Source organism: Rhineura floridana, chromosome 16 (assembly GCF_030035675.1).
Source record: "Rhineura floridana isolate rRhiFlo1 chromosome 16, rRhiFlo1.hap2, whole genome shotgun sequence".
Taxonomy (NCBI): domain Eukaryota; kingdom Metazoa; phylum Chordata; class Lepidosauria; order Squamata; family Rhineuridae; genus Rhineura; species Rhineura floridana.
Window position 1 is genome coordinate 7,263,678 of NC_084495.1, and position 25,793 is coordinate 7,289,470.

Consider the following 25,793-nt stretch of genomic DNA (forward strand, 5'->3'; position numbering starts at 1 on the left):
AGGCCACCACCCCTCTCTAGTTGTAAATACAATTTGTTTTAAATTGTTTTTAATCATGCATATATTGGTAAAGGATTGGTAATACATTTAATAATAACAACAAGAATATATGGGGGGGGCACCACACTGGCTGTCCAAGAGAGAGAAATAAATCAAGTCTCCCCTTAATTGACTTTTCTGTTTTCTCCAGGCTAAACATTTTGCACTCAGAACTGGCCTCTAGAGCTGCAGTCAGGCAAGCCTCCAGTCCCACGCAGTCTGAAATGGTACCATTATAACAACGGTTACACCATTTGTTATTTCTATTGATTTATAAGCTGCTCTGCAAGCTTTGAGTGAATCTCCATCTTTCTCTTTTTTAATAACTTTTTTTTAAAATCCCTGCGTATGGAGACACTGGCACAGCGGCAACTCTTCCCCCTTGGCATGTTCCTTTTCTAAGTGGATGGATATGATTATGATTTTAACTTGGGGGGGGGATTCAGTCACGTGAGCCCACCTACACTCTGAGATAGTACACTGGTTGCTAATATGGTTTTTATGAAGTTTAATGCTAATGTTAAGATGTTAATGTTTTAAGACGATCTTTTCAAATGTTTTGTACTGTTTCAAATGTGTAATTTTGTTTCATTTTTTATAACACTGTAAACCGCTTAGAGGCTTCTTTTGAAGTATGAAGTGGTATACAATAATTAATTAAATTATTATTATAATAATATATTATTATTTATAATAATCCTCCTTCAGGAGGAGAACTGGGGCCTGCACAGCCTGAAGCTACATTTTGGAGCCACTCTAAAAAAGGCAGCGGTTCCCAAAAGCTGAGAATGCCATCTCTCCTTAGTTCCTTTTTCAGAAATTCCCCTCTTTCTCTCTCTCTCTTTTTCTTTCTAATGCCCCTCCCCCTTCTTCATAATTGGTTTGGCTCCTATTCAAAATGGACGCCCAAACCGCAACGCATAGGGCCCGCTCCCTCTTCTTTAGTCCTCCCGACTCTATGGTCAGCGTGGCTTTTTAAGAAACCTCCGGCACCTCCAATCGGCCTGTACACGTCACGACGATGAAGAGGCGAAGACGATAAGTGCGCATGCACTCACTATTCGCGCGGGAGGGGCTGGAGTGGTGGAGACGGTGATGGAGAGGAAGGGGGTGGTGGAAAGACATGCCGTATACGTCACTTCCTCTGTTGCGTGCGCCGCTAACAGCCGCCCAAGCCTTGACCGCCTCCCTCCCTCCCCTGCTTATACACACCGTTTCCGGCCCCAAGTTCCTTAGTAACAATGGAGCATAAGATGGCCGCCTGAGAGAGCGCGAGGGGGAGGGAAGGGAGGAGAAGACGGAGGGGGACGACCGAGCGCCAGACGCCGCTGGGCCTTCGCGACGGGGGAAGGAGGAGGAGAGGGAAGCGGGACGTGACAGGAGCTGCGCCTCAGGCCGTTGCGGGTGCGAGGGAGAGCGCCGGACGGAGACGCCGGAAAGGAGGAGGAAGAAGGCGGTGAGTGGCCGAGCCGAGAAGAGGCCGCGGCGGCTCCTCGGCCTACCCACCCGCGAAGGGTCCTCGCCTGGCTTGACAGCGGCGCTTCTTGGCCTCCTTCCTGCCGGGCTGCTGCTGCCGCTGGTGGTAGGGAGATCCCGCCGCTTCAGCGGGACGACGGGAAACCCGGGAGCCGTAGCCAGGCTAGGCCGCGCGAGTAGTGGGGGGCTGTGAGGAAGAGGGCGCCCCCGCTGCTGCTGCTGCTTTTAGCCTCTCCAGGAGTTGCTGGTTCTTCCGGGCGCCCCTTCCAGGCTGAGGCCCCGCTGTCACCGGCGGGCCTTCCTGGCCGATCAGCGTGTCTGGGATGGAGGCTTTTCCTTCCTTTAGGAATATAGGACCGACCGTCCGTTTAGCTCAGTGGTGGCTACACTGACGGCTCTCTAGGGTTTCAGGCATGGGGAGATCTTTCCTAGCCCAAACTGGAGATGCCAGGGGTTGAACCTGGGCTTTTCTGCATGCAAAGCAGTTCTTCCACTGAGGTCTGAGCTATGGCTGTTCACTTTGTGGTCTCTTCTTGATGATCTTGAAAATACAGGGTGGCATCGTGATTCTTTTCCCCTCCCCCCAAAAGCCAGTGTGGGATCTCACGAAGGTTGCATTTTGTCTGACAATGATGTCTCTTGACTCCAGTTAGGCAGCAAACCATTTTCTCTTCCCTTTCCCAAAATGCACATACATGTTATACACCTCCCCTCCAAAGGCATTATCAGCAGCCTAATCTTCCAGGGGTGTATTGGTGAATACAGGTAAAGGCCCTTTGAATTCTTGTTGCTGAGAAAGAGAGTGAGTTTTTAGGGCTGTAGCTCAAGTTTTATATTTAATCAAGTGTTTCAAGAGTATTGTCGAGGCTAGTCACTCCTTACTTCTAACTGCAGTTGGCTGAACAGATGGGGAAATCCCACCCAGAACTAGTACTTTATGGATGTTTTCACTTGTAGAAATCCAGCTGAAGTCTTAACTTCTCCTTTCTGTTTTCTCCTGGAATAAATCTCAACATACTCGATGAGTGCTTGTGTCAGAAAAGGCAAAAGACTATCTTTCTGCCTTCACTTTTGGGGATTATCTACTCTAACCTCAGTCATGGTATATCTTTTTTTTTTTGTTCTTTTGGTAGTTTGGTGGGAGGAACCATATGATTTGTAAACTAGAAACAATCCAAAACAGAATCAAGTATCTCAAACATTAACTTTGAGCTGTTGTAACACACAGTTCAAGTCATTGTTTCTGAATAATTGGACTTGCACTTATCCTTGTAGTGTGGAACTTCAAACAATCTTCCTTGCTCGTCTAGTGCTAACTGCAACTGAGTTAAAACTAGGGGTTTGAATACTTTGAGACATCTGGTTTGGGGAAAACAAACTATGTGCCCAAATTTGGATGTAGCACTAAGCCATAGTGAAACTGCAGGAGCAGGGGAGAAGCGAAGTGGCCAAGATTTTTTTCCTGTGCACCAGCATGCTTGTTTGTTCATAGTGAGCCATAGTTTGGCTTAGGGTTATGTGTGAACAGGGCCTGTGACAGTTATACCAAAACTGCTGATCTGGGATGCATACCACTTGACAAAGCCTGCTTGGCAGTGGTTTATGTGCCCCCTGTACTGTGCTACTTAAGTTCAGGCTGCAGGTAATGTTTGTTTGTTTGTTAAATGTATGTCTTGCCCTTGCTCCCAGAAGGAGCCAGCTAATGTTGAAATAGTAAAGAAGTTGCCCACCAAGCTTGGCAGGGGGAAGAAAGTCCAGTTGCTTCAAGTGAAATTCAAGCTTTTAGAAAGCTAACTGGTATATGGTTGTATTATTGTGTATGGTGATTAACATAAGAAAATGTAAGCAAAAAAAAAAAAGACCCTACCTTAAATAGTTGGCAGTCCAAACTGCAGAGAACCAGGAAAGGGCAAGAGTAGCAATTGTATTTGCTCACATCTCCTTAACTGCTCCTGCTCTTTGTTCCACTTGGGGATGTGGACTATGGGCTTAAGCCAAAAGTTTTCACAGGAGCAGTGGGATTTGACGAGGAAGAGAGATGGCACTAGAAAGCTATTGCGGGAGGGATCTCCAAGCAACAGGGGCAGGTAGCGGGTGGGCAAAATTGTTTTTTTGTGGGATGGGAAGGAGACTTTCCAGTAATTTGAAAGGTGATAGAGTTGGATGTGTGAAAACCGCAAGCAGGAATAAAAATAAATGTGAAAGAGAGAGAGAGAGAGAGAGAGAGAGAGAGAAGAATATAGTATTGATTAGAAAGGGAAGATGTATTTAATTATTAAATATAATTGTGTTGACAGGGAAGTAACCAGTTGTTTACTGACTAATAACTGTTAAGCCTTATTTCTCTCCAGAGGTGTCAGTGTTTCTGAAGGTGCTGTGTCTCACTTCCTGCCAAGCTCAGAAAAAAATGTGACACCATGAATGCCAGCGTTTAATTTGGAGCAATTATAAAACTCTGTGGGACATATGTGTGTGATTCCCAGTTCAGATAATTTTCTTTGTGATGTATACGAGTCAGGTTTGCTCACAAGATCTTTTTAATTTTGTTGCTATTTAATATTTTGTCTAAAAACTGCAAGTCTCAAAAAATAAAAATAAAAAGCCTTGGTGGCAAATTTTACTTCTTTGCTTATATAAAAGCAGGAGTAATATTGAAATGGGTTGTTGTTTTCTAGGACCCCAGACTGGAACATTTGATGATCTGAAACTGATGCTTCTGTGATAATTTAAGTATTTTTAAAAGGCAACTAGAAAAGGCCTTACAGTTTTTGTGCTTATCAAGATACTTTTACTTACTTAATTGAATCATCATAAATCCTAAATGGCTGATTTGTTGCTATAGTGAGGTGGTGAGATTGTAACCCTAAGTATGTTGCCTAAAAATACAATGGCTGTGATCCTCTGAGGTAGCCCTGCATGCACAAGTAGGGCCTTTCCTTTTCTATGGTGGGGGGAAAGTGACCTCTCCTATTGACATCTGGCCTCAACTGCTGCTGTTTGTGTGTAGGAGAGACTTTGTAAATGCTACCACTGGAGCAACTCTGCATTTGCCGCTAAGCCTTGTTCAGGCTCCTCCCCCTTCACAGTTACATCATGTGTAAATGGAATTGTAGGGATGCACTCGCTGCCCCTTCCTTGTATCACTGGCTCCCACAGTCCTTATGTGTTGGAGGATGAACACTTGACAGGGATAAAGCTCCTCATTGGTTATTTAGATTCAGGTTCTAAATTTCGCAGCCATGAAGGTTCCTTGCTGCAGATGTTCAGCCCCAATACATGGAGAGGGTGGGGCCAGGTAGTGATGGTAATTGCACAAGGTAGAGCACCTGAAGAGGGCTCTGGAGTGAGTTTTTAGGCAAGCAGTTATTTCCTATACTTTTCTTATACAGTTCCTATATATTTCCTATACTTTTCCTATACAGTTATACTTTTCCCTATCCAGTTTGTTTCTACTGCTGCTGTGGTTTCTACTCTGAAATGTAGTGCAGTGCCAGAGTGTTTCTGTGTGCACTCTTTCATTTTATTGTCCCTCCAAGCCTCAGATGGTTCCTTTAAAGTCTGGAGTGAGGGAATAGCACCACTTGTAGCTCCATAGTTCAGACATCAGGAGCAGGCCATGTCTTTTCAACCCACCCCCCATTTTCCTTAATCATGATGTAGCAATAATTGGGGTCTGCAAACCAGTTTCACACCCCAGTTAACGTTAATGATGTTAGCAATGGTACAGATGTAACACTAGGCAACGATTAAGGCAAACGAGAAGAGTGATGGCAGTCCCAGAGGAAAGGAGTGCATGGGCTATTCCCAAGCATGCGCCAGGCCTCAAAATCTGTAGGGGAAAGGAGCGTACCAACAGTAAGAGAATAGCAAAGGGGATACAAGATACTAGGCAGGAGGTGAGTGGGCAGTGTGCCCTTTCAGTTGTGGACAGGGCTGTATTTAACGTGCCTGAAACTATAGTCTGTCATATTCTGATTTATGGGATGTTATGGTTTGGGATGACATAATACCCAAGTATTCACTGGCACTCATGCTGGACCCACAAATTTGGGTAGGCCTTGGTAGTCATTTATTTGTGGTTGCCACTATCCCTCCCAGAGGGCCTCTTGGCCTTTGTGAAAAAACTTTGGGGTGGATGGGGATGGTAGCTTAATGTCACTTTAAGTCAGGCTTCAGAGACCCTTGGGACAAGTAAGAATTAAAGAGATCTCTGCTTCCATGAAATATTTACAGTATTAGAGCTTTTCAGACAGTGTTTGAGGTATGCTGTCTTCAGCAAAATCCTGTGCTCTGAGAACACTTTCTGCTTGGTTTCGTACATGCAGAATAAATGGCTAAACGATTTCTGTTTTGGAAATTCTCATAATTGTTGCCCATACTGTTTTGCATCCCTTAAAGATCCTATTGTGACTTTCTGGTTAGATGGCATAAAATTATTTGACAATTCCTTCATATATGTATGTAGAAATGTAGAGTTTGTTACATCTTTTATTCCATGTAATTTCTAAAAGCCATGATGTCAGAGGTATTGAATGGTATAAAATACTATTTTATAGATAAAATATTATTTAAAATATAGTAATCCATGATTTGTGATATTTTGATGCAAAAGTATCCCGGTAGAATATGAACAGTCTAATACTTGGTTCCATTACAAGACTTTCTGGGAAAGTTTGAACATTTTTCTGTGCAGATTATGGTAATTTGCATTGGAAAATGTTCTGATGCCCTTGGCCAGATGTCTCCCACCATTTCATACCTGGGACCCACATTTAACCCAAACATGTATTGGGACCCATTTCCTAAATGTTTACCATCTGTTTGTATGGTGGTACTGCTGCTGTGGCAACCTACCTTTGAACAGGCCATGACCCAGTATTGAGTCCCAACCCATCAGATGAAGATCATTGCCCTAGAGACTGATTTAATTTAATATGTTTATTTCACTTGTATTCAGTAAACAAAGCTAAAAACGTTAACTGCCACCTGGTCTAACATTTATTGCAATTGACATCCGTTCACTGTTACTAATGAACTTGTGAAATGGAAATTTTTCCACCCCATGCTGCTGGCTAAACTGATTTCATTACATTTATATTTTGCCTTTCTTCCATCATGAAATCCAAGGGAGCCCACATGTGATTCTCTATCCAGGCATTGACCAACCCCAAACATCCTTGGGTTTGGCATGGTGTTGGCCTGATGTACTTTCAGAATATATACTGGGACTACAGTTTATTGTGTTGAACGAGATCTATATCCTACTTAACTACATGGTTTGCAATAAAATGATATAAAATATTCAAATGTAACAATTATTTGGTTTAAATCATGAAGAGGCTTGGTGGATATTCAGATTTTTTCCCCTTTTGCTCTTTTTCAGACTACTTTAATAATGGATCCTGGTTTTAGATTGTGTTCCATAGTCCAAGATTAAACTGTTGCATCTGAAATGGGAAATTGCTTTCAAGTGGCTACGATACAAGCATCAAATGCAGAGGGCAAGCACACAGGCATGATGTGTCATGTCTAAACCAGCCCTTGTTTTCCAGATAAAATGATCCTGTAGAAGGCACCCTGATCTAGCTTTTGGTGAATTAATATTTTGCTTTAGAAGCCTGATCTTAAGAACATATTGATACAAGTGGAGACACGCAACAAAACTCTCATGGAACAGGAGAGTTGCAGTGTTGTACAAGGGTCGTGACATGGGGGTGAGGTGCAGGACGCGTGTCTCAACTTCCACAGTCTGAAATTTCCCCTTCTGTATTAGATAACAGCAAAGAGTCAAGGTTTGGGGCGCTCTGTGCCTTTTTATTCAAAGGGAAGAGTGTTCTGAAGATTGGGGAGAAAAGCAAAGGTGACTTCCTTCCCCCTTTCTGAAACACATAGAATGGGGAGCTGTTTTTAACTTACACATCCCTCAAACCTCAATCCCCCCTCCCCCCAAGATATTATGAGCTCTTAAGTACTGGAGTAGGCTGGTCTCCCCCTTGCCATTTTCCTTCTTGCTCCCATCCCCCAATTTGATACTCTCAGTATTTTCTCATTTTTGAACTGTTTGAGGTTTAAAATCTATATTTTTAAATTTATAAACATAATACATAATACACAAATCTAGGGAGTGCCCCCCAGTATGTGGAAATAACTACTTTATTTTTGGTCTGGTTTGGTTTTTGCTTACAAACTGATAAGCATGGAACCACCTACATTTATTGTTAAAAGGAATGACTAAAAAGCTGTACCTTTTGATGGATAGGAAAAGGCACTGACCAGTTCTGATAGCTGTTTTCAGATGTGTTAAGTCATCATTTTTGAACTTGACCTTATTTGAGAAACTTACGATCTTTCAAACTATCCCTTGCTCTGTTGTCGAGATGGAGTGGGAAATCTCTTGTACATAAGACAATTGTGTAAGGCCGTAGCTCAGTGGTAGAGCATCTGCAGAAGGCCACAAGTTCAATCCCTGGCATCTCCAGGTAAGGGTGGGAGAGACTTCTGCCTGAAACCCTGGAGGGCCACTTCTAGTTGGTGTACTGAGCTAGATAGGCTCACAGTTTGATTCAGTATAAGGCGGATTCCTGTGTTCCATTTTTTTTCCTGGTGAATGGCCTGTGTATGCATGAGTGAAGTTTAATCATGGGTAGCATCAGTCAATTTCATTCCACAATGTCGGTAACCTGTTTAGGTACAAATCTGGAAAGAAATGAACTTCAGATTTGTGCCATGTGGTTTTCCTGAGTAGTCACTAATTGATCACTGGGAGTTGCTGAGAATCTACTCTTCTAAAATCTTCTATTTTTCTTATTGCTCTAGGGCACCCTTCCCTAAGCTGGTGCCCTCCACATGTGGTGCCCTCCACATTACAACTCTCATTATCCCTGACAGCAATTTGGCCTGGCCCTGATGGGAGCAAAAGTTATATAGGGTACCTGCTTGGGGAATGCTGCTCTAGGTAGTGTTCCATTCTTTTAAGTGTTGGGAATCTTAATTTTGAGGAAGAGAAAATTATGTATTAGTGTCTCATCTAGTTAGAGGTACCGTATATTCCGGCGTATAAGACGACTGGGCGTATAAGACGACCCCCAACTTTTCAGAAGATTTTCCTGGGTTAAAAAGTCATCTTATACGCCGGAATAACAGCCCCCCAACCACAGCCACAACTCTTCAACCCGCTTGCCCCCATAGCAACCTGCCCCCAGCCGCAAGAAAGACCCTGATCCCCGTTTAAAAAGCCAGCGTCCCTCTCCCCTTTCTTCCCTGCGTGGCCAGCGCCCCATAGCCCGCACCGACCTTTGCCCACCAAGAAGTGGATGTCGCTGAGCACCTCGTTCTTGAAGAGGAAGGCGAAGCGCTCCTGCACCGTCGGCTTTGTCGCCTGCCAGTTGTAGGCCGGCTCCCGCGGCGCCAGCAGGCCGGAGGCAGCGGCGGCTGTGGAGGGCGCCGAGGAGGAGGCCGCAGGGGCAGCTGTCGGCAGCGGGTTCCCGCCTCCGCCGCCTCCCGCTGCTGCTGCCGCCGCCCGGTGGTTGTGCGTCAGCGGAGGCGCCGGTGCGGCCTGCGGCGGCAAGAACAACGAAAGCGGCCCGCCGTTGGCCGCCCAAGGAGGAGCAGCCGCCGTGGCCGCGGCCCCGTCGCTTGCCTGAGCAGCCGCGGGCGGAGGAGCAGCAGCAGCGGCGGGAGGCGGCGCAGGCGAGGCCGCCACGGAGGAGAAGGACGCGGGGAGGCTGCTGCTGCTGCCGCCGCCCGGTGGTTGTGCGTCAGCGGAGGCGCTGGCGCGGCCTGCGGCGGCGAGAACAACAAAAGCGGCCCGCCGTTGGCCGCCCAAGGAGGAGCAGCCACCGCCGCCGCGGCCCCGTCGCTCGCCTGAGCAGCCGCGGGCGGAGGAGCAGCAGCAGCGGCGGGAGGCGGCGCAGGCGAGGCCGCCACGGAGGAGGCCGCGGGGAGGCTGCTGCTGCTGCTCCCCGCCCCGGCCGCCATTTTGCGGCGGAGGAGGCCGCGCAGGAGATGGCGGGGACGGAGGAGCAATGGGGATTCCCCTCAGGGGAGGGGACGCCGGGCCAGGCTGCAAGCAGGAGAAATACTATATTCCGGCGTATAAGACGACACCCGGCGTATAAGACGACCCCCATCTTTTGTGAAGATTTTCCTGGGTTAAAAAGTCATCTTATACGCCGGAATATACGGTAACTACAGTCTTGTGATAGCAGTTTAGAGTTGCTACACAAACATTTGAGCCCAGGAAGCCAAAATTAATGTGAGACTTGGAATGTGATGTAGCTAAAGCAAATCACTTTTAAATTCCCATTTATTTCAAAGAGGGAAAGTCAAGCATGTGCTCATCTTTCCCATTTAAATCAATGGAACTTGAAGTACTTAACTTCAGCAGGATTATGCAACAAGAGTTTAAATAGTTTAGAAACAAAGTAAAAAAAGTTTTTGTTAACCTTTGTATTTGTCTCCTCTGAAGTCTGGCCTACTACATGCTGTGATGGGAGCTTCCAACACCCATGTGCTGCATGCAAGCCTCCATGTAGCAGCCTGCTCCTCTGGGGACACTTTCCCTTTAATATATGGCCACGTTCTTATAGGCTAGCAGTGCTCTTCCATTAATGTTGGTCTTGTTACTGGATAAACTGCTGGCATCTTAAAGACTAGCAGGTTTGTTTATTATGGCATAAGCTTTTGTGGAGTATGCATTTTTATAGGTTTATAACCCACCTTTAAAAGAAACATTCTCACAAGATAGCATGCAGGATATCACAAATTATATATAAACATTAGTAACACTCAAATAAATCTGATAAATAGCCAGTGAATATATTAAAACAGCAAATGCCTCTCCCATATGATCATAAAATTAAAATACAATTGCAGCACATAGCACATAGTTAAACTATGGAATTCACTCCCACAAGAGGCAGTGATGGCCACCAACATGGATGGCTTTACAAGAGGATTAGACAAATTTATGGAGGTCAAGGCTATGAGTGGCTTCTAGTCATGATGGCTATGCTCTGCCTCCATAGTTGGAGACAGCATGCTTCCGAATACCGGTTGCTGGAAACCACGGGAGGGAAAGTGCTCTTGTACTGGGGTCCTGCTTGCAGGCTTCCCGTGGGCATCTGGCTGGCCACTGTGAGAATAGAATGCTGGACTAGACGGGCCACTGGTTACTCTCCTGAAAGCTTTAGGGTGAAAGAAGCAAGGAAACTACTAGGTTTTTAGAGTAGTAACCCTAGATTCAAAATTCAGATTTCTAGTTGAGTTATAGTCCTGGAAGCATGATGGTAACACAGCAGTATATGAAAACATGTAGTTTACTATTTCTCACTGTTGGCATGTTAAATATTCTCTTGTAAATTAGTCTATAGGGCAGTTCTGCCTTATTTTTGCTTTTTGTGTGTGTATGTAGCAAGAGAGAGATACGGGCCCTGTGAAGAAGTTTTCTCAAACATATCTTTAATTTCCTTCCTATTCATCCTAAACCACAACTTTGTAAAGAGCCACTTTCCTGGTCATGTGGATTAAGAACTTCCTCCAGGTGCTAGTCAGAAAGATTGCTGTCTTTTCTGTCACTGCTGTGCCACCAATGACTTAACATAGGCATTTGTGGACTAGTCATTTCTGTGTTTACTTCTGGCTTACGGCAGAAATCCAGGATTTGCAGGTTACAGGCACAGCATTCTCTGTCATCGGTGCTGTAAATGAGTTGAGTAATAGGAAATTAGAAGTTAGGTAAGTCTTTTGAGGAGCTGCAGAGATCTCTTTGGAGTTAGAGAGAGCTAAAAAAATTTAATTTGCCAAACTGTGGTGTGCTTGGGATGCACGTGGCAGGAACTAAATTAAAGCTAGGAATTCAGTGTTATTGGCATATAACACTTTGGTGTTACTCCTGGAGCCTGGTGGAGGCTCTTGGCTGCCTGAAATGAAAAGCCCATACCTTATTTTTACAACTGGAAAATGTTTGGTACACAATGTTTGGGTCTTAGTGGATGTTCAGATGACTTAATTGGTTGCTTTGTGCTGAAATTTGTCTTTTCCTTATAAATTATAAAAGAATGGTTGTCTTGGATTTTTGAAGAAGATCTTGTGTTTTAATCCTTATGCAGCTCAATTCACAAAAGTATATTGGTGGCATGCTAGCCATTTGCCTGGTCAAATGTTCCAAGTATGCCACACTATCGATCAGCCTGAGGGCTGCATTCCCTTATGGGCTTGAATGATAGTGGGGGAGGGGCCAGAGGGAAAAGTGGGTGCAGCAACAGATGCGACTTCACTTTGTAAGTGGGCAACATTCCAGCCACACACATCTAGGCAAGGAAGAGGCAGTATCATAGTTCAAAGACACATTCTAGCCCAGCAAAAGCACTTGAAGGGGGCATGGAGAAGGGCCACTGAGGGGTGTGGCCTGGGTAGAATCGCGAGGGCCAGACAGAGGCGTGCGGAGCTGCATTCCGCTCCCAGACCTGAGGTTGTCCACCTGTGCTGTAGACAATTGCTTATCTTCTTTTTTATTTCATGATAATGTTGTTTGCTGGTAAGGGCGGTTTGCCCCCTCACCCTGTGGTAGTTGAGGGCAAACCTAGTAGCACAGCAAAGCTCCTCCCGCTATCTGCTGTAACTGAGGCACCTCTAGAGAGGAACAGAAGCAGTTGTTAGTGGCCGAGATCTTCATGTTGGCTAAAGTGGTGAACCAGCACGGGTGTGGGAACCGTTAGCCTCCCAGATGTTGCTCAACTACAGCTGGCATCGTTATTGGCTGGGCTTGCTGGGAATTGTAGCTCAGCCACTTCTGGGGGGCCAAAGGTTCCCCGGCATCTGGACCAGGACCAGAAGAAAGGGTTAGATTCAGATCCTTACTCAGACATTAATCTCTTTAGGTGGTTGTGAGGATAAAATGGGAGGGGCTAATTAATTTCATCCTTGTCATTGTTTCATGATAATAGAATCTACTTTGTTTCTGCAGCTAGCAGATGTATCAGACCTGTTTATTTGTTTCTGTAAGGGTTAATGCTGTACAAATATTTGACCAATACTCGACTGGTCAGATACTCAGTGTTACACAAGCTGCCAAGATGATGTCATGTGGTCAGTGTAATATTGCTCCCTGTACACTTCTGGTAGCATGCACTACCAAAAATGGTGTTTTGTAGGAACCACAAACGTGGGAGAGTTGTCCAGTTACGAGTGGGAAAAGTGTTGCATATGATAAAGTAGAATGACACTACCATATGTTTCAAACTGTACAGAGGGAGGAGTGGAACTGTGCATTAGCCCCACCCCACCCCACCATCATTGTCAGCTTGATACCTGCCCTCCATGTGTTGAGTGGGAATTGTGTATCCAGTTGACGCCTCCATGTGCATGGGTTCCTGTTAGGGCAGGGTTAGTGAGTGTGGCCCCACTCCTTCCTTTATGCTTTCGAAGCAAGGGTAGAGGCGGATGTCTGAATAGGGCTAGAAACAGCTTCCAGTTTAAACTGGCTTGAGTTTAATAAGTTGCTCGCTAAGGTAAACACGCAAACTGACTTCTAAAAAACATTGACTAGGCATTTGGAGGTGGGAGTGTGTAGGTTCTCCTAACTAGATTAATAATGGTTCGGAGAAGGGCTAGCCAATGTGATGCTCTGCAGATGCAGTGGACTGTAACTTTCATCATACCTGATCACTGCCTGTGCTGGCTGAGACTGATGGGTGTTGGAGCCTGAACATCTGAAGGATACCACGTTGGCTATTTCTGACCTTGAAAGGCAAGGAATGGGCAGTGAATACCTCATATTAAAAATTGCATGGCAGGTTTCAAGGAATGGTCACCTGCTTATGGCCACCTGATCTCTTGTTGACAATTCTGTTAGTGTTTTGTGCTACCAGAACCCAGATCCAGAGCTCAAAACAATTACACCAATCTTGGGATCAAACTGCCTTTAAGCATAGGGTTTTTTTGCAGAAATTACCAGCGGGGGGGGATATGTATTTAATGTATGTATGTATTTAATTTGTATACCACTTTATATTTCAAAAAATCTCAAAGTGGTTTGCATTTCAACAAAAATCAGTATAAATTCTACATTCAGTACAGTTGCTAATCATAAAAACAATAATCCTTTGCCCCCACTATGTTTATGATTTATATTGGGACCTTGTTGCCAACAATTTGCATAGGGAGCAGAACCTTTATATTTGCATCAATAGGAATTTCTCCCCTATTAATTCCTGGTGCAGGGTCCCCAATCTGGATTGGTACTGTAGTGATGGGGGCAGAGGATTAAACACCCACGCTAGGGTCTGGATGAAGATTAGGCCTCCTGCATTGTCAATTTGAGTACAAAAAACCAAGCTTGGGTCCTGCATTTAAGGGCACAGAATTGGAGCTTGCCACCTCCTACTTTGCCCTTTTTTTATTTCTCTTGATGATTATGTGTTCTTTATTTTGAAGCTCATACTTTTTGCAGTGTATGCATTTTACATTTAACAGAGTGGTAGCAGCTCTGGTTTGAGGAAGTGATGGGATTCTTGGCTGGAGAACGTGACTGGAGTTCATAAGGGATATATGGCTAGTTATGCCAAGTACAGAAACACTCTTTCCGCTAAGCATTCATCCTACAGAAACCACATACAAGTCCTCAACCATCTTTTCAATTATGAGGTGCTAACCTTGTGGTGTGTGGGTGCTTTTGTTGTAGTCTGAAGAATATGGATTAACGGAGCTTGCTGGCCTAGCAGGCGGAGAATTGTGAAGGGTTTCCGGTGCTCCTCTCAAACATCTTCTCCTAGGCTTGGATGGCAATGCTTTGTGCAATCTCCGGTGACTCCTGGTTGGCAGCATTGCCCTCTGTAATGCAAGCAGCTGATCAAAGGAGGCAGTTGAAAGTCGTCTGTTCATGTCACTGACAAATGGAATAGATGATCGCAGTTAGTGCCCTGCAAACTCTAGATTAAAAATTAAAGATGTGTTCTGCAACCCTTATAAATCATACAAATGAAGCAAATTTGCCTGGTTTCTTCCTTTGCATAACTGCAGTTTTTACTGTTTTGTGTGGTTTTATCTTTTATTTATGGTGTCAAAGCAGGTTGCAACATCTTCATAAAACAATTTTAAAAATCACCAACAGGAAAACAGTCATTTAAATACCAAGAATAAGGCAATAAAATGCGTGGCCACCAGTTGCCTTTTTAAGTTCTTAAGCTGTCGCCCAAACTATAAGAACTGGTGACAGCTGAACCTGCCAAGGCACTGCATTCCGTAAACATGATGCCACCACTGAAAAGGCCGTCTTGCTTATTGCCACACACTTCACCTCCGCAGGTGGAGGCACCCTGAGGTGGACCTTGCAGCAGATGGGGAGGAAAAGGGAGCCGTGCAGGACCCTGCAGCCTTGCCCTAAAAGCATTGGAAAATGTATCCAGTCATACCTCTTGCTTCTGGAACTCATTGCCACACAGTTTCAAGCATATCTCAGCAACTGTGGGGTTGCAGTTTTTTTTAAGTCTGAGAGACTTAAGAAGCTGCAGCCATTGCATTCTGTGGTTTTTATATGCTTCTGCAAAGTTACGGTGCATCCGCAGCCTTGGTTAAAGCTTTAGCTATAAAGGGGCAGGGTTAATTTGGCTCTCCCAACAATTTGACGGCTTGTTTTTTTTTTTTTTGTAGACATTTTCCCTACTGTTATCAACATGGAAAGTTCAGATTCTAATAATAAAGGAAGTGTCGATCAATCTGAAGCACAGCGCCAGAGTCAGCTGGACCGACTGGATCGGGAAGAAGCTTTCTATCACTTTGTAAATAATCTGAGCGAAGAAGACTACAGGCTAATGAGAGATAACAACTTACTAGGCACCCCTGGTATGTTACTTCCTGCATTAGATGCCGGCCACATCAATTGAAGTGTGTAGAAATTCTGTCTCTGAGATAGATGCGGTCAAGATTTACTAACAAACCCTTAACTTAGACCACATTCACACCATGCATTTATTCCACTATTATTCCACTTTACACAGCAATGGCTTCCTCCAAAGTATCCTGGGAAGTGTAATTTTGGAAGGGTGCTAAGAGTTGTTAGCCCTTATTTCCCTGATAGAGCTGCGGTTCCCAAAGTTCTTTGGGAAGACAGGCTGACTGTTAAACTACTCTAGAAATTATAGTTCTGTGAGGGGAATAGGGGTCTTTTAACAGTTCTTAGCACCCTTCACAACCTATACTTCCCACGATTCATTAAGAACATAAGAAGAGCCTGCTGGATCAGGCCAGTGGCTCATGTAGTCCAGCATCCTGTTCTCACAGTGGCCAACCAGGTGCCTGAGGGAAGCCCGCAAGCAGGACCCGAGTGCAAGAACACTCTCCCCTCCTGAGGCTTCCAGCAACTGGTTTTCAGAAGCATGCTGCCTCTGACATTGCGGGAAGCCATGAGTGTTTAAAGTGGAATAAATATATAAACTGACTTTGAGATGCAGTACTCTGTTGGACACTTTTAAAGATACAGTGATTCTTCCATGGTGACATCATGTTATGTAAAGATCACCACTTTCTCGCAATTAATGAAAATAATTGTTTATATCAAAATTGATTACATTTGACATTCTGAAGGCCTCTTGTTTTTCTTTAACATATAAAGACATATTGTGTGCTCCAGCAAGTGGTGTTGGCTGGCTGGTGAGCTGTCTTCACAGTATTTGACCACGGTCAAAATCAGCAATGTTCCATGAAGACAAAAATGCTACTGTGCAAGTGGCAGCTTCATTTTATTTCATTTTGGTGTCATTTGTTAGCAAAAGTAGGATTGAGGGCAGCTTGCCCCCTAGCCCTGCAGCACTTGGAGGGCAACCCTAGTGGCAGGTCAGAGCTACTACTGATGACCTGTTAGAATTGCAGTCATTGCCAAGCAAGGACACTTGCAGACAGCTGTGGCAAAGTTCACTGCCTAGAAGTATCCATGACTCCCTTCTTGCTCGGTCTTGAGATGTTTCAAAAAGTTTTGACTGGTTGATCACCCAGGACCTTTTTGATCTTTCAAATGCCCAACTCTACCAGCTTGCCTTTTGCATTGTGGGGTTTTTTTTGCTGGTTGAACATGCATTGGTTTGCTTTTTTCTTTCCCATAAGCTGATCTTCTTTTGCAAATCAATGCTGGTTAGGACTGTCAACTTGTGGGTGTTAACCTATGTCCGTTCCTTCACTGTTGGCATTTTCCTACCTACCTCTTATATTTCTGAGAAACTGAGTAGTAACGTGTACTTATATTGCTGTTTAGCTTTACTTAAAGAGTTAGATAATTCTTTCCCCTTTCTCATTTGTTTCATCTGTACTGTCTCAGACAAAACAAACTTCCCACAATTCATATTTTTTAATTTATTGTTTATTATTTGATTTATATCCCGCCCTTCCTCCCAGCAGGAGCCCAAGGTGGCTTGTTTTCTGTACTGCTGTTCAGGTATACGACCTTATAAAGTGGTTGTACAGAATTTTGAGATGCTGTGGTTAAAATAAAGATTAATACAATACAACAGAAGAAGGTTGTGACAGAAGAGCACTAAAAAGTCAGATGAAACCCACTAGTTGACCTAATATATAGTCTTCACCTGGTGCTGAAAGGTAACAGTCAGTGCCAGCTGAACTTGCAGGTGTGTGGGTGTTTTGTTGCAGACACCACCACCCTGTGATGCAGCCTGTCCACACATGGGACACTTGCTTTATTGACAGAGGAAATGATTTATAGGACTGCTGAGATCTTTCTGGAGCAGGCATTTTCTTAGTTGAGGAAAGCTATGTCATTAAAACTGCAATCTCAGCAAGTCTAGCCTGATGGCTTTGCAGGCATATCTGATTCTCCTTTGAGCAGGGGTATTTTAAAATGAGAAATCCTTGGTGGTGAAAATTGATTAAGTAGTGGTCTTTGTGGTACCTCCTGTGTTCCAGTTGTTGCACAATCCTCACATGAGCTGTTCAGCAGTAGATTAGGAAATGAGTTGTCAAGTAAATATCTAGGCGAAATACCTGCACAGTGAGCACTCCCTAAATAATCTGGATCCACAAAACTTCATTAGCAGTTGAAGGAACCCTGTCACAGCACTGGAAGTTGCAGATCTCTCCTTAAACTGACTGATGGCTTTAGTACCTAACATACATGCCAAAGAAAGCAATCCTTTTCAACAGGAGGGATATCTTGGATACCTCTGCTTCAATGTGGCCTGACTTCCTATATCTGTTTGAACTAGTTGTGTCCCTCAGTGTTTCCTCTTGGTCTCTGCCATGCTTCCTCACCACTTCTATTTTTTTGTTTCCACCTTTTCTTCCCCCCCCTTCCTGGGAGCCTCCCAAGATATGGTAATTGGGAATATTGTTACCAGTGCTCATCAGAATAGTCACATTTTAGAATGAAAATAGGTGTAGGTGCTTTATCTGGAACACTCCTTATAAACTTGTTTCCTCAGGTGAAATTACTGAAGAAGAGTTGCTAAGAAGGCTGCAGCAAATTAAAGAAGGTCCCCCACAGCAAAACATGGAAGATAATAGAGGTATGTAATGTTCATGTAAACCAGCAGCAGGGAACCTCCATAATTTAGATTGTGAGGTAGTTTTGGCCAAGCAACGCTCACCTGAGTGGAGCAAATGAAGGCATGACGTGTGCCAAAAGTGGGATTTGCAAGCACTGCCAATCACCTGATTGCTGGTGCCTGCAAAACCCTGCACTTTGCAAGCATCACTGTGATTTATTTCATGCGGGCAAAAGAAAGCAGACCACCTGACATCATGATATGCAGCCCCACCCACCTGTCAAACTTGGTATGGTGAGGGAGGTAAGGACCCTGCCCATCCCAGTCTAAACCTCTTGCAGTAAGAATTATGTTAGAAACCAAAGGAGTAGAAATGCTGTATTCAGGGATGTGCAACATCATGTCAAAAAACAAATTTACCTTGTACTGCTGGGATCACAGTCTGCCATCATCATCAGCTTTATTACAGCATGTTTTGTATAGCTCTGTGCATCTATTCGCATAAAGATGCACGTAAAGAGCACTTCATTGGTCTGACAGAAGGGAAAGGCAGCTTTTTTGTCTCTCCCCATATCCTCACTTTGCATCTGGCTAAGCAGCCTGTAAGCCTCAACATTTTATTGTTGATGTGATTTATTGTTAAATCATTTTCAGATGTGTTATGAGGGAGAAAAAATGGACTGCCTTCAAGTCGATCCCGACTTATGGCAACCCTATGAATGGGGTTTTCATGGTAAGGGGTATTCAGATGGGGTTTCCCATTGCCTCCCTCTGAGGCTGAGAGGCAGTGACTGGCCCAAGGTCACAAACAAGTGAGTGAAAGAAACATGCTGACAAATGTTGTTAAAAGCAGGCATGATTTAAACATCATGTTTGGCAAGCAACAAGCACATGCCTAGTGTCTTGTTTGAACCAGGTTGTCTCACCTGTGCATGCAGTGTTGGCACACCAGTGCTAGTATGGTTAACATTGCACATAAAGAGCTGAGAGCCTGGTTTAAATAAGATGCTTAGCTTCTGCATGGCTACCTGGCATTCCTTTGAATGTGGACCTCACCGGGAATCATTTCTCAGCCAGCGCACATAGGATCAGGCTGTGGGTGTTCCCTGTTGAGAGTCGGTGCACAACTTGCATCTGTTGCCTCAGTCACAGTTAAAAGTATGCAAGTGGCATTGGTCCAGTGTGGCATCCTGTTCAGCTTGATGCTACAAAGTCAGCTGTGCTTCTGGTACAACCGAAGCCAGTAGCCTGCTTCTGTCAGATGCAGAGTTCACTGTTTTCATCTGAAATAAATTGTTGCCCATTAAAAGTCCACTAGTCTCTAAAGCAGGGATGAGTGGCCCACAGCCTGCATACAGCTCCCAAGAGGCTTTGTGTGGTCTTCCAAGATGCATTAAAAAAAAGTCTTTATGGATCCTATAGGTCCCCCACTGTGATGCCATGATACCTGAAGGATTTTTGTGGCCCCAAAATTTTTAACAGCTTCTGAAAGAAAACAGTTTAGTTTTCCTTTCTTAAAGGGTTGTATCGTACTGTGTTAGAGTAGACTCACTGAAACTAACGGACCTACGCTAGTCATGTACGTTAATTTCAGTGGGCCAGCTCTGAGTAGGACTAATGTTGGATACAACCCAGAGTTTTTAATTTTTTTACTGACTGCTCCTATTGGTTCCTCACTGTGATGCCAAAAGGTTTTTGTGGCCTTTCAAGGCCGTAATCTGTCAATTAAAAAAATAATTAACTTTCTTTAATTTTTTTTACCAGCCACTCCTGTGGGTTCCTTGCTGTGATTTTGTGATGGCAAAAGATATGTGACCACCCTCCCCAACTCCAAAATGGTGTTTTAATTTTTTTTTAAAAAAATAGACCACTCTTGCTTCTATACTTTAACCTTGGCCTCTTTGACATGCAGCCCTCAGAGAGTTGATTGTGGAACAGTCTGGCCTTCTTCCTGAAAAGCATTAGCAGCCCCTGCTCCAAAGTCCCACAGTACTGTCTCATCCCGCTTTGTGTTTATAAAGCTGACACCTTCACATTGTCTGGCAAGGTTTCTCTTGCTGGACCAACAGTTGAATTGTATGGACCGCAGACTGCTAAACCTGTCTTAACAATTTTGACGGCAGTGTTGCTGCTGCTGTTAACTTAGCGAGACACATTAAGCTGACAGAGTCCTTAGAGTGCACTTATAATTACAGTCATGGTCACAACAATAAATATTTGCATATGAAATGAATATGAAACCTTGTCCTTAAAGCCCTAACTCATAGGAGTGTTGAGAAAGTGTTTAGCTCAAAATTGCTCCAGTTCCCTAACTCTGGCAGTTGCTCTTCTCTGGCAGGTGCAGAGTCCACAGAAGATGTATCTAATGGCGATTCCATAATAGATTGGCTTAATTCAGTTCGACAGACTGGGAATACAACACGAAGTGGGCAAAGAGGAAACCAGTCTTGGAGGGCAGTGAGCCGGACTAACCCAAACAGCGGGGATTTCAGGTTCAGTTTAGAAATAAACGTCAACCGTAATAATGGTAACCCAAACCCAGAAACTGAGGGTGAGCCATCTGTAGAGCCATCTAGCGGAGAGGATCTGGAAAATAACCAAAGTAATGCTGAGACTCCAAGATCTGACACTCCTTCTGTTGCAAGGGAGTCTGGGCCAGAAATTCATCCCCCTGAAGAGGTAAACGAGGAAGTTTCTCCTCACAGAGGCCAGAGAAGATCAAGAAGCCGAAGTCCAGAACAGCGGAGGACACGAGCTAGGACTGACAGAAGTAGGTCACCTCTTAATCCAGTGAATGAATCTCCTCGTAGGGTCCATCACAATATATCATCTCAGACACCTGATCTTCCCCCAGTAACCGAAGCTGAAGGAAGTTCTAGAACAAGACAACATATGGTGATAAGACAGCATACAACAGCTTCTGAGACACCCAGTGAAAATACAGTGCTGTTTTCAGCCCCTGAAGCAAGACCTGCTCCTCAGGCAACAGGTTCTCCGGAAACAAATGGCAGTGCAGAACCTGCAGCTCCTGGGCAGAGGCCACCGACTATTGTCCTTGACTTACAGGTGAGACGAGTCCGTCCAGGAGAATACCGGCAGAGAGACAGTATAGCCAACCGAACTCGATCAAGGTCCCAAACCCCAAATAATACTGTCACATACGAAAGTGAGCGTGGAGGTTTTAGGCGTACATTTTCACGCTCAGAAAGGGCTGGAGTGAGAACTTATGTCAGTACCATTAGGATTCCTATTCGAAGAATCTTGAATACAGGTCTGAGTGAGACGACGTCTGTTGCCATTCAAACCATGTTAAGGCAGATCATGACTGGCTTTGGTGAGCTCAGTTATTTTATGTACAGTGATAGTGATGCAGACCCTGGTGGCCCAGCACCAAACCCAAATGTAGAAATGGCAGAGCCACCAAGTGGAGGTGTGAGTGGAAATAACAGCTCAAGTAGTGAAGGTCCTGATGCTGGACCAGGGGAGGCATATGAAGGCAGCAACGAAGGGGGCTCCACAGCTGGCGCTAGGCGGGAAGGACGGAATGCCAGGGGGTCAGTTACTTTTGAAGAAAGCGGCTCCCTCCCATTCCTTAGCTTGGCACAGTTTTTTCTGCTTAATGAAGAGGACGATGACCAGCCAAGAGGGCTCACCAAAGAGCAAATTGACAACCTCGCCATGAGGAATTTTGGTGAAAGTGATGCTTTGAAAACCTGTAGTGTGTGTATCACAGAATACACGGAGGGGAACAAACTTAGAAAGCTGCCTTGTTCTCATGAATACCATGTGCACTGCATAGATCGCTGGCTGTCGGAAAATTCCACCTGCCCGATTTGCCGCCGAGCAGTCTTGGCTTCCAGTAACCGAGAGAGTGTTGTCTAAGCCAGGTGTGAACTTTCAGCCGAGTACACAATGGGCTAACCATGGGCAAAGAAGCTGCTTTTCTGTGGCCACTTTTTAATGTGGTGGTTATAAATGTAAAGCAAAGAGAAGGTGTGATCTTCCCTCATGAAATGGAATTAAAAAAAAAAAAAAGCTGTGTAGCAGAACCTTCTTGATTAAGGTCCTGAAAATAATAGTGGGTTTGTGTGGTCAATTAAAACACAAAACACACCACTACATTTGCCCAAAGACACTTGCCTGTTCTATTCTCTGTTTTCCAACACAAGCAAGGTTCACATCTTTCTTCCTCCTCCACCCCAGTGTGTAGTGGATGCTGAAGATCTCAACATGGCTGTTCCCTGTGAAGAATCTAACTGGAGTCCTTCAGCTACATAGTCAGCCCATGCTTCACTGTGGAATAAAACAAAAACTCGCCAGAACAATGAAATTGCACCCCTCAGTCTGATTTTAGCTCCCTCCCTCCCACCTTCCTTGTATAGGGTATTGAATATGGTCATGTAAATAACACTAATCTTAGCCCTCTCCCACTGTACAGCTGTCTTAAGCCCAACACTATGGCACGCCATAGAATGGGCTGGTAGTTTAATGGGGATATTTATCTTGCTGTGGAAATATATTAATTAATTGCTTCTGCTTGTTTAAATAAACACACTTTTGTTTTAAAAACTGTAAAGCTTTTTGTACAGACCAATAACTTCTCCAGTGCACTGCTGTACTAATGCGTTTGGAACTGAAGCTACTATGGTTAGAAATGAGGATGTGTTGGTGTGACTCTCCATACCCAAAGTGAGCAAGATGGCAAAGAGCTGCTCTCATCAGTGTTAAAGTCACAGCATTACGGTAACACGATAGAGCCAAATCAACCTAGCAGATAGAAGTGGGGTGGCTGTACTCCACTGTTTGGATGTAGGGGTGCCACTGAAAAGAAAATGGAAGACCTGCGAGGATCTCTCTCCCCATCCCCAGAGGGGGGGCTCTCAAAATACAAACCTTTAGTGGCCCAACCCTTCAAAACAGTGGTTGGTTTTTATCCGTGGTGGCTAACCTTTAATCCTCCAGATGTTGGACTTCCATCAGCCCCAGCCTGCATGGCCTCATAGTCAGGGATGATGGGGTTTATAGTCCAGCAATAGCTGGAGCATCAAAGGTTCTACAATATCAGGAGCCTGGAAATAACGTTTACCTCCCCCACAATCCTGTAAGATTAGAGGATTACAGGCAGGTGTATGCAAGGTGGTCTCTGCAAAGTTCTTTTACTGCTCTGGCTGTGCATTGGGAATCTACAGCTTTCAGCATCAGTCCCTCTAGTAGTGGCTTGTGTCTTTTTCTAAATGGCAGTTAAGTGGAATGTTTAAGGGGTGATACCAGTTCTAAAGGATAGTTTCTTGCTTTGAAGTGGAAGAGAAACTAGTATGTTGTTGGGATTTTTTAATTGCAGAGTGTGTGGTTTATCAAGAATCCTGTGAATTTCTCTATACATAAAACTTTAAGGCAGTTATTTAGAGATTCCCTTACAAATCACACAGTTCCCTCTTTTATCCTGCATACATACTAAGAGTCTTGCTTATAGACTTGAGACTTCCATAATCTTTGATATATAAAAGATGACAATTTTCAGTAGGGTTTCTAGAAGCAGACACAACACACTCTTGCTGCTTAAGTATAATCTCTTTCAGCTAGAGAAGGATTTAACAGTGCCTCTTCTCCCTCTTCTTTTGCTGCCTTATAAATTATTATATTATAAATTATAAATCAAAATACAACATTTTGTGTGTCTGAGGTTGTTCCTCTACCATGGACTATTCATGCCTAGCAGCCAAGAGCAGCTTTCAAATAAAAATGCAGATAAAGGTAATCTTCTAATCTTGTTGGGAGATGCATTCTTTTTTTTTTCAAACATTAAAAGTGATTATTGGAGGAAAACTTGTCTGTATTTTCATTCAGAAATGCAGTGAAGCCTATATTAAAATGTTTATTGCAGATGTGCCCTTAACCTTTGCTTTGGCAGCACTCAAATTGGACAGTAGAAGATAGGATGATTCCTCCTTTGCTGGCAGCAGTTCCTTTCTGAGCATGAAGGTCAATGTCTTCCAGGAGGTGCCGTTCTTAGACTAAACTTTGCCCTTTGCTTTGTGTGAAATGGCAATGGTAGCCGCAGAATAGAGTTGCTCTCAACAAGTATTTGTTTCACTTAAAACTTCTGTGCTCTCTTCTTCCCCCCTCCCCCAAATGAAAAGTAGCCACTGGAATGTGCACAAAACACCTTGCTAGAGAGAGGGGCTGCTAATAATATAATAAAAGTAAAATCAGGTTTATAAACAGCAGCCTGCCTGCTTCCTTACGGAGAAAGGCAGAAACGCTTTACACAAGTTGACTCCACCACCCTTCCCCCGCCCCCAGGCCTCATTAACACAAATGTCTGTGCAGCCCAGCTAGCGTAAAACAGGTTTTTACACCGGCAACCTGTGGACTAACTTGCAACCTGACGTTACTTTTAGGGACTCGGCACGTTCTAAACCATGCTTGGGGGGTGGGGCAGGATGAAATAATCTCGGTAGTTCTTTTGTGACTTTGCAGTTCTCAAGAGCTCGTCTGGATCAGACCAAGCCCTCATCTAGCCCAGCACTCCTGTTGCCCTACAAGCAAGGCATGAAGGCAGCAGTCCTCTCTTGGCAGTTGTTCCCGGGCAATGTATTCAGTGATGCACTGCCCCTGAGGGTGGAGGTTCTGTGTAGCCATTGCCTCCTTGCATTTGTCAAGTTGTCTTTGACAGCTGCCTGTTTTACTGTTAAATGGGCCAAAGAGGGTATTGCCTGAGGTTTATGTGTTTCTAATAATGCCACCACCCTCTTCTCCCCCTGCCTCCTTTCCCCACTGTGTCACAGTCTTCAGAATCTGAGGAGACTTCCAAAAGCATTTGGCAGCATGGGGGGAGTGGGTCTGGGGGGGGGAGTGGAAATATTCCCACTGAGCCTCCCAATCATCTTAAGACATTTATGTACTACTTAAATTATTTACATTTCTAAGCAGTGTACATAAAAACAAACCATACAGAAGGTGGCAAATGTAACGCCAATCTCCAAAAAGGGATCCAGAGGGGATCCCGGAAATTACAGGCCAGTTAGCTTAACTTCTGTCCCTGGAAAACTGGTAGAAAGTATTATTAAAGCTAGATTAACTAAGCACATAGAAGAACAAGCCTTGCTGAAGCAGAGCCAGCATGGCTTCTGCAAGGGAAAGTCCTGTCTCAGTAACCTATTAGAATTCTTTGAGAGTGTCAACAAGCATATAGATAGAGGTGATCCAGTGGACATAGTGTACTTAGACTTTCAAAAAGCGTTTGACAAGGTACCTCACCAAAGGCTTCTGAGGAAGCTTAGCAGTCATGGAATAAGAGGAGAGGTCCTCTTGTGGATAAGGAATTGGTTAAGAAGCAGAAAGCAGAGAGTAGGAATCAACGGACAGTTCTCCCAATGCAGGGCTGTAGAAAGTGGAGTCCCTCAAGGATCGGTATTGGGACCTGTACTTTTCAACTTGTTCGTTAATGACCTAGAATTAGGAGTGAGCAGTGAAGTGGCCAAGTTTGCTGACGACACTAAATTGTTCAGGGTTGTTAAAACAAAAAGGGATTGCGAAGAGCTCCAAAAAGACCTCTCCAAACTGAGTGAATGGGCAGAAAAATGGCAAATGCAATTCAATATAAACAAGTGTAAAATTATGCATATTGGAGCAAAAAATCTTAATTTCACATATACACTCATGGGGTCTGAACTGGCGGTGACCGACCAGGAGAGAGACCTCGAGGTTGTAGTGGACAGCACGATGAAAATGTCGACCCAGTGTGCGGCAGCTGTGAAAAAGGCAAATTCCATGCTAGCGATAATT

The 25,793-nt window shown here is 44.3% G+C and overlaps 1 protein-coding gene across 2 annotated transcripts; it reads left to right on the top strand.

The window, feature by feature from the left end:
- The first annotated feature begins 1,058 nt into the window (after positions 1-1,058).
- On the top strand, positions 1,059-22,581 carry RLIM (ring finger protein, LIM domain interacting). Of its 2 annotated transcripts, none has more exons than XM_061598660.1 (4): positions 1,059-1,081; positions 15,166-15,357; positions 17,943-18,026; positions 20,344-22,581. In XM_061598660.1, the coding sequence occupies exons 2-4, from the start codon at positions 15,189-15,191 to the stop codon at positions 21,885-21,887; spliced, it is 1,797 nt and encodes a 598-aa protein (XP_061454644.1). In that variant the 5' UTR covers positions 1,059-1,081; positions 15,166-15,188; the 3' UTR covers positions 21,888-22,581. The 2 variants fall into 2 exon arrangements, with proteins under 2 accessions (XP_061454644.1, XP_061454642.1); XM_061598658.1 differs by lacking the exon at positions 1,059-1,081 and adding an exon at positions 1,137-1,495.
- Positions 22,582-25,793: the final 3,212 nt, after the last annotated feature.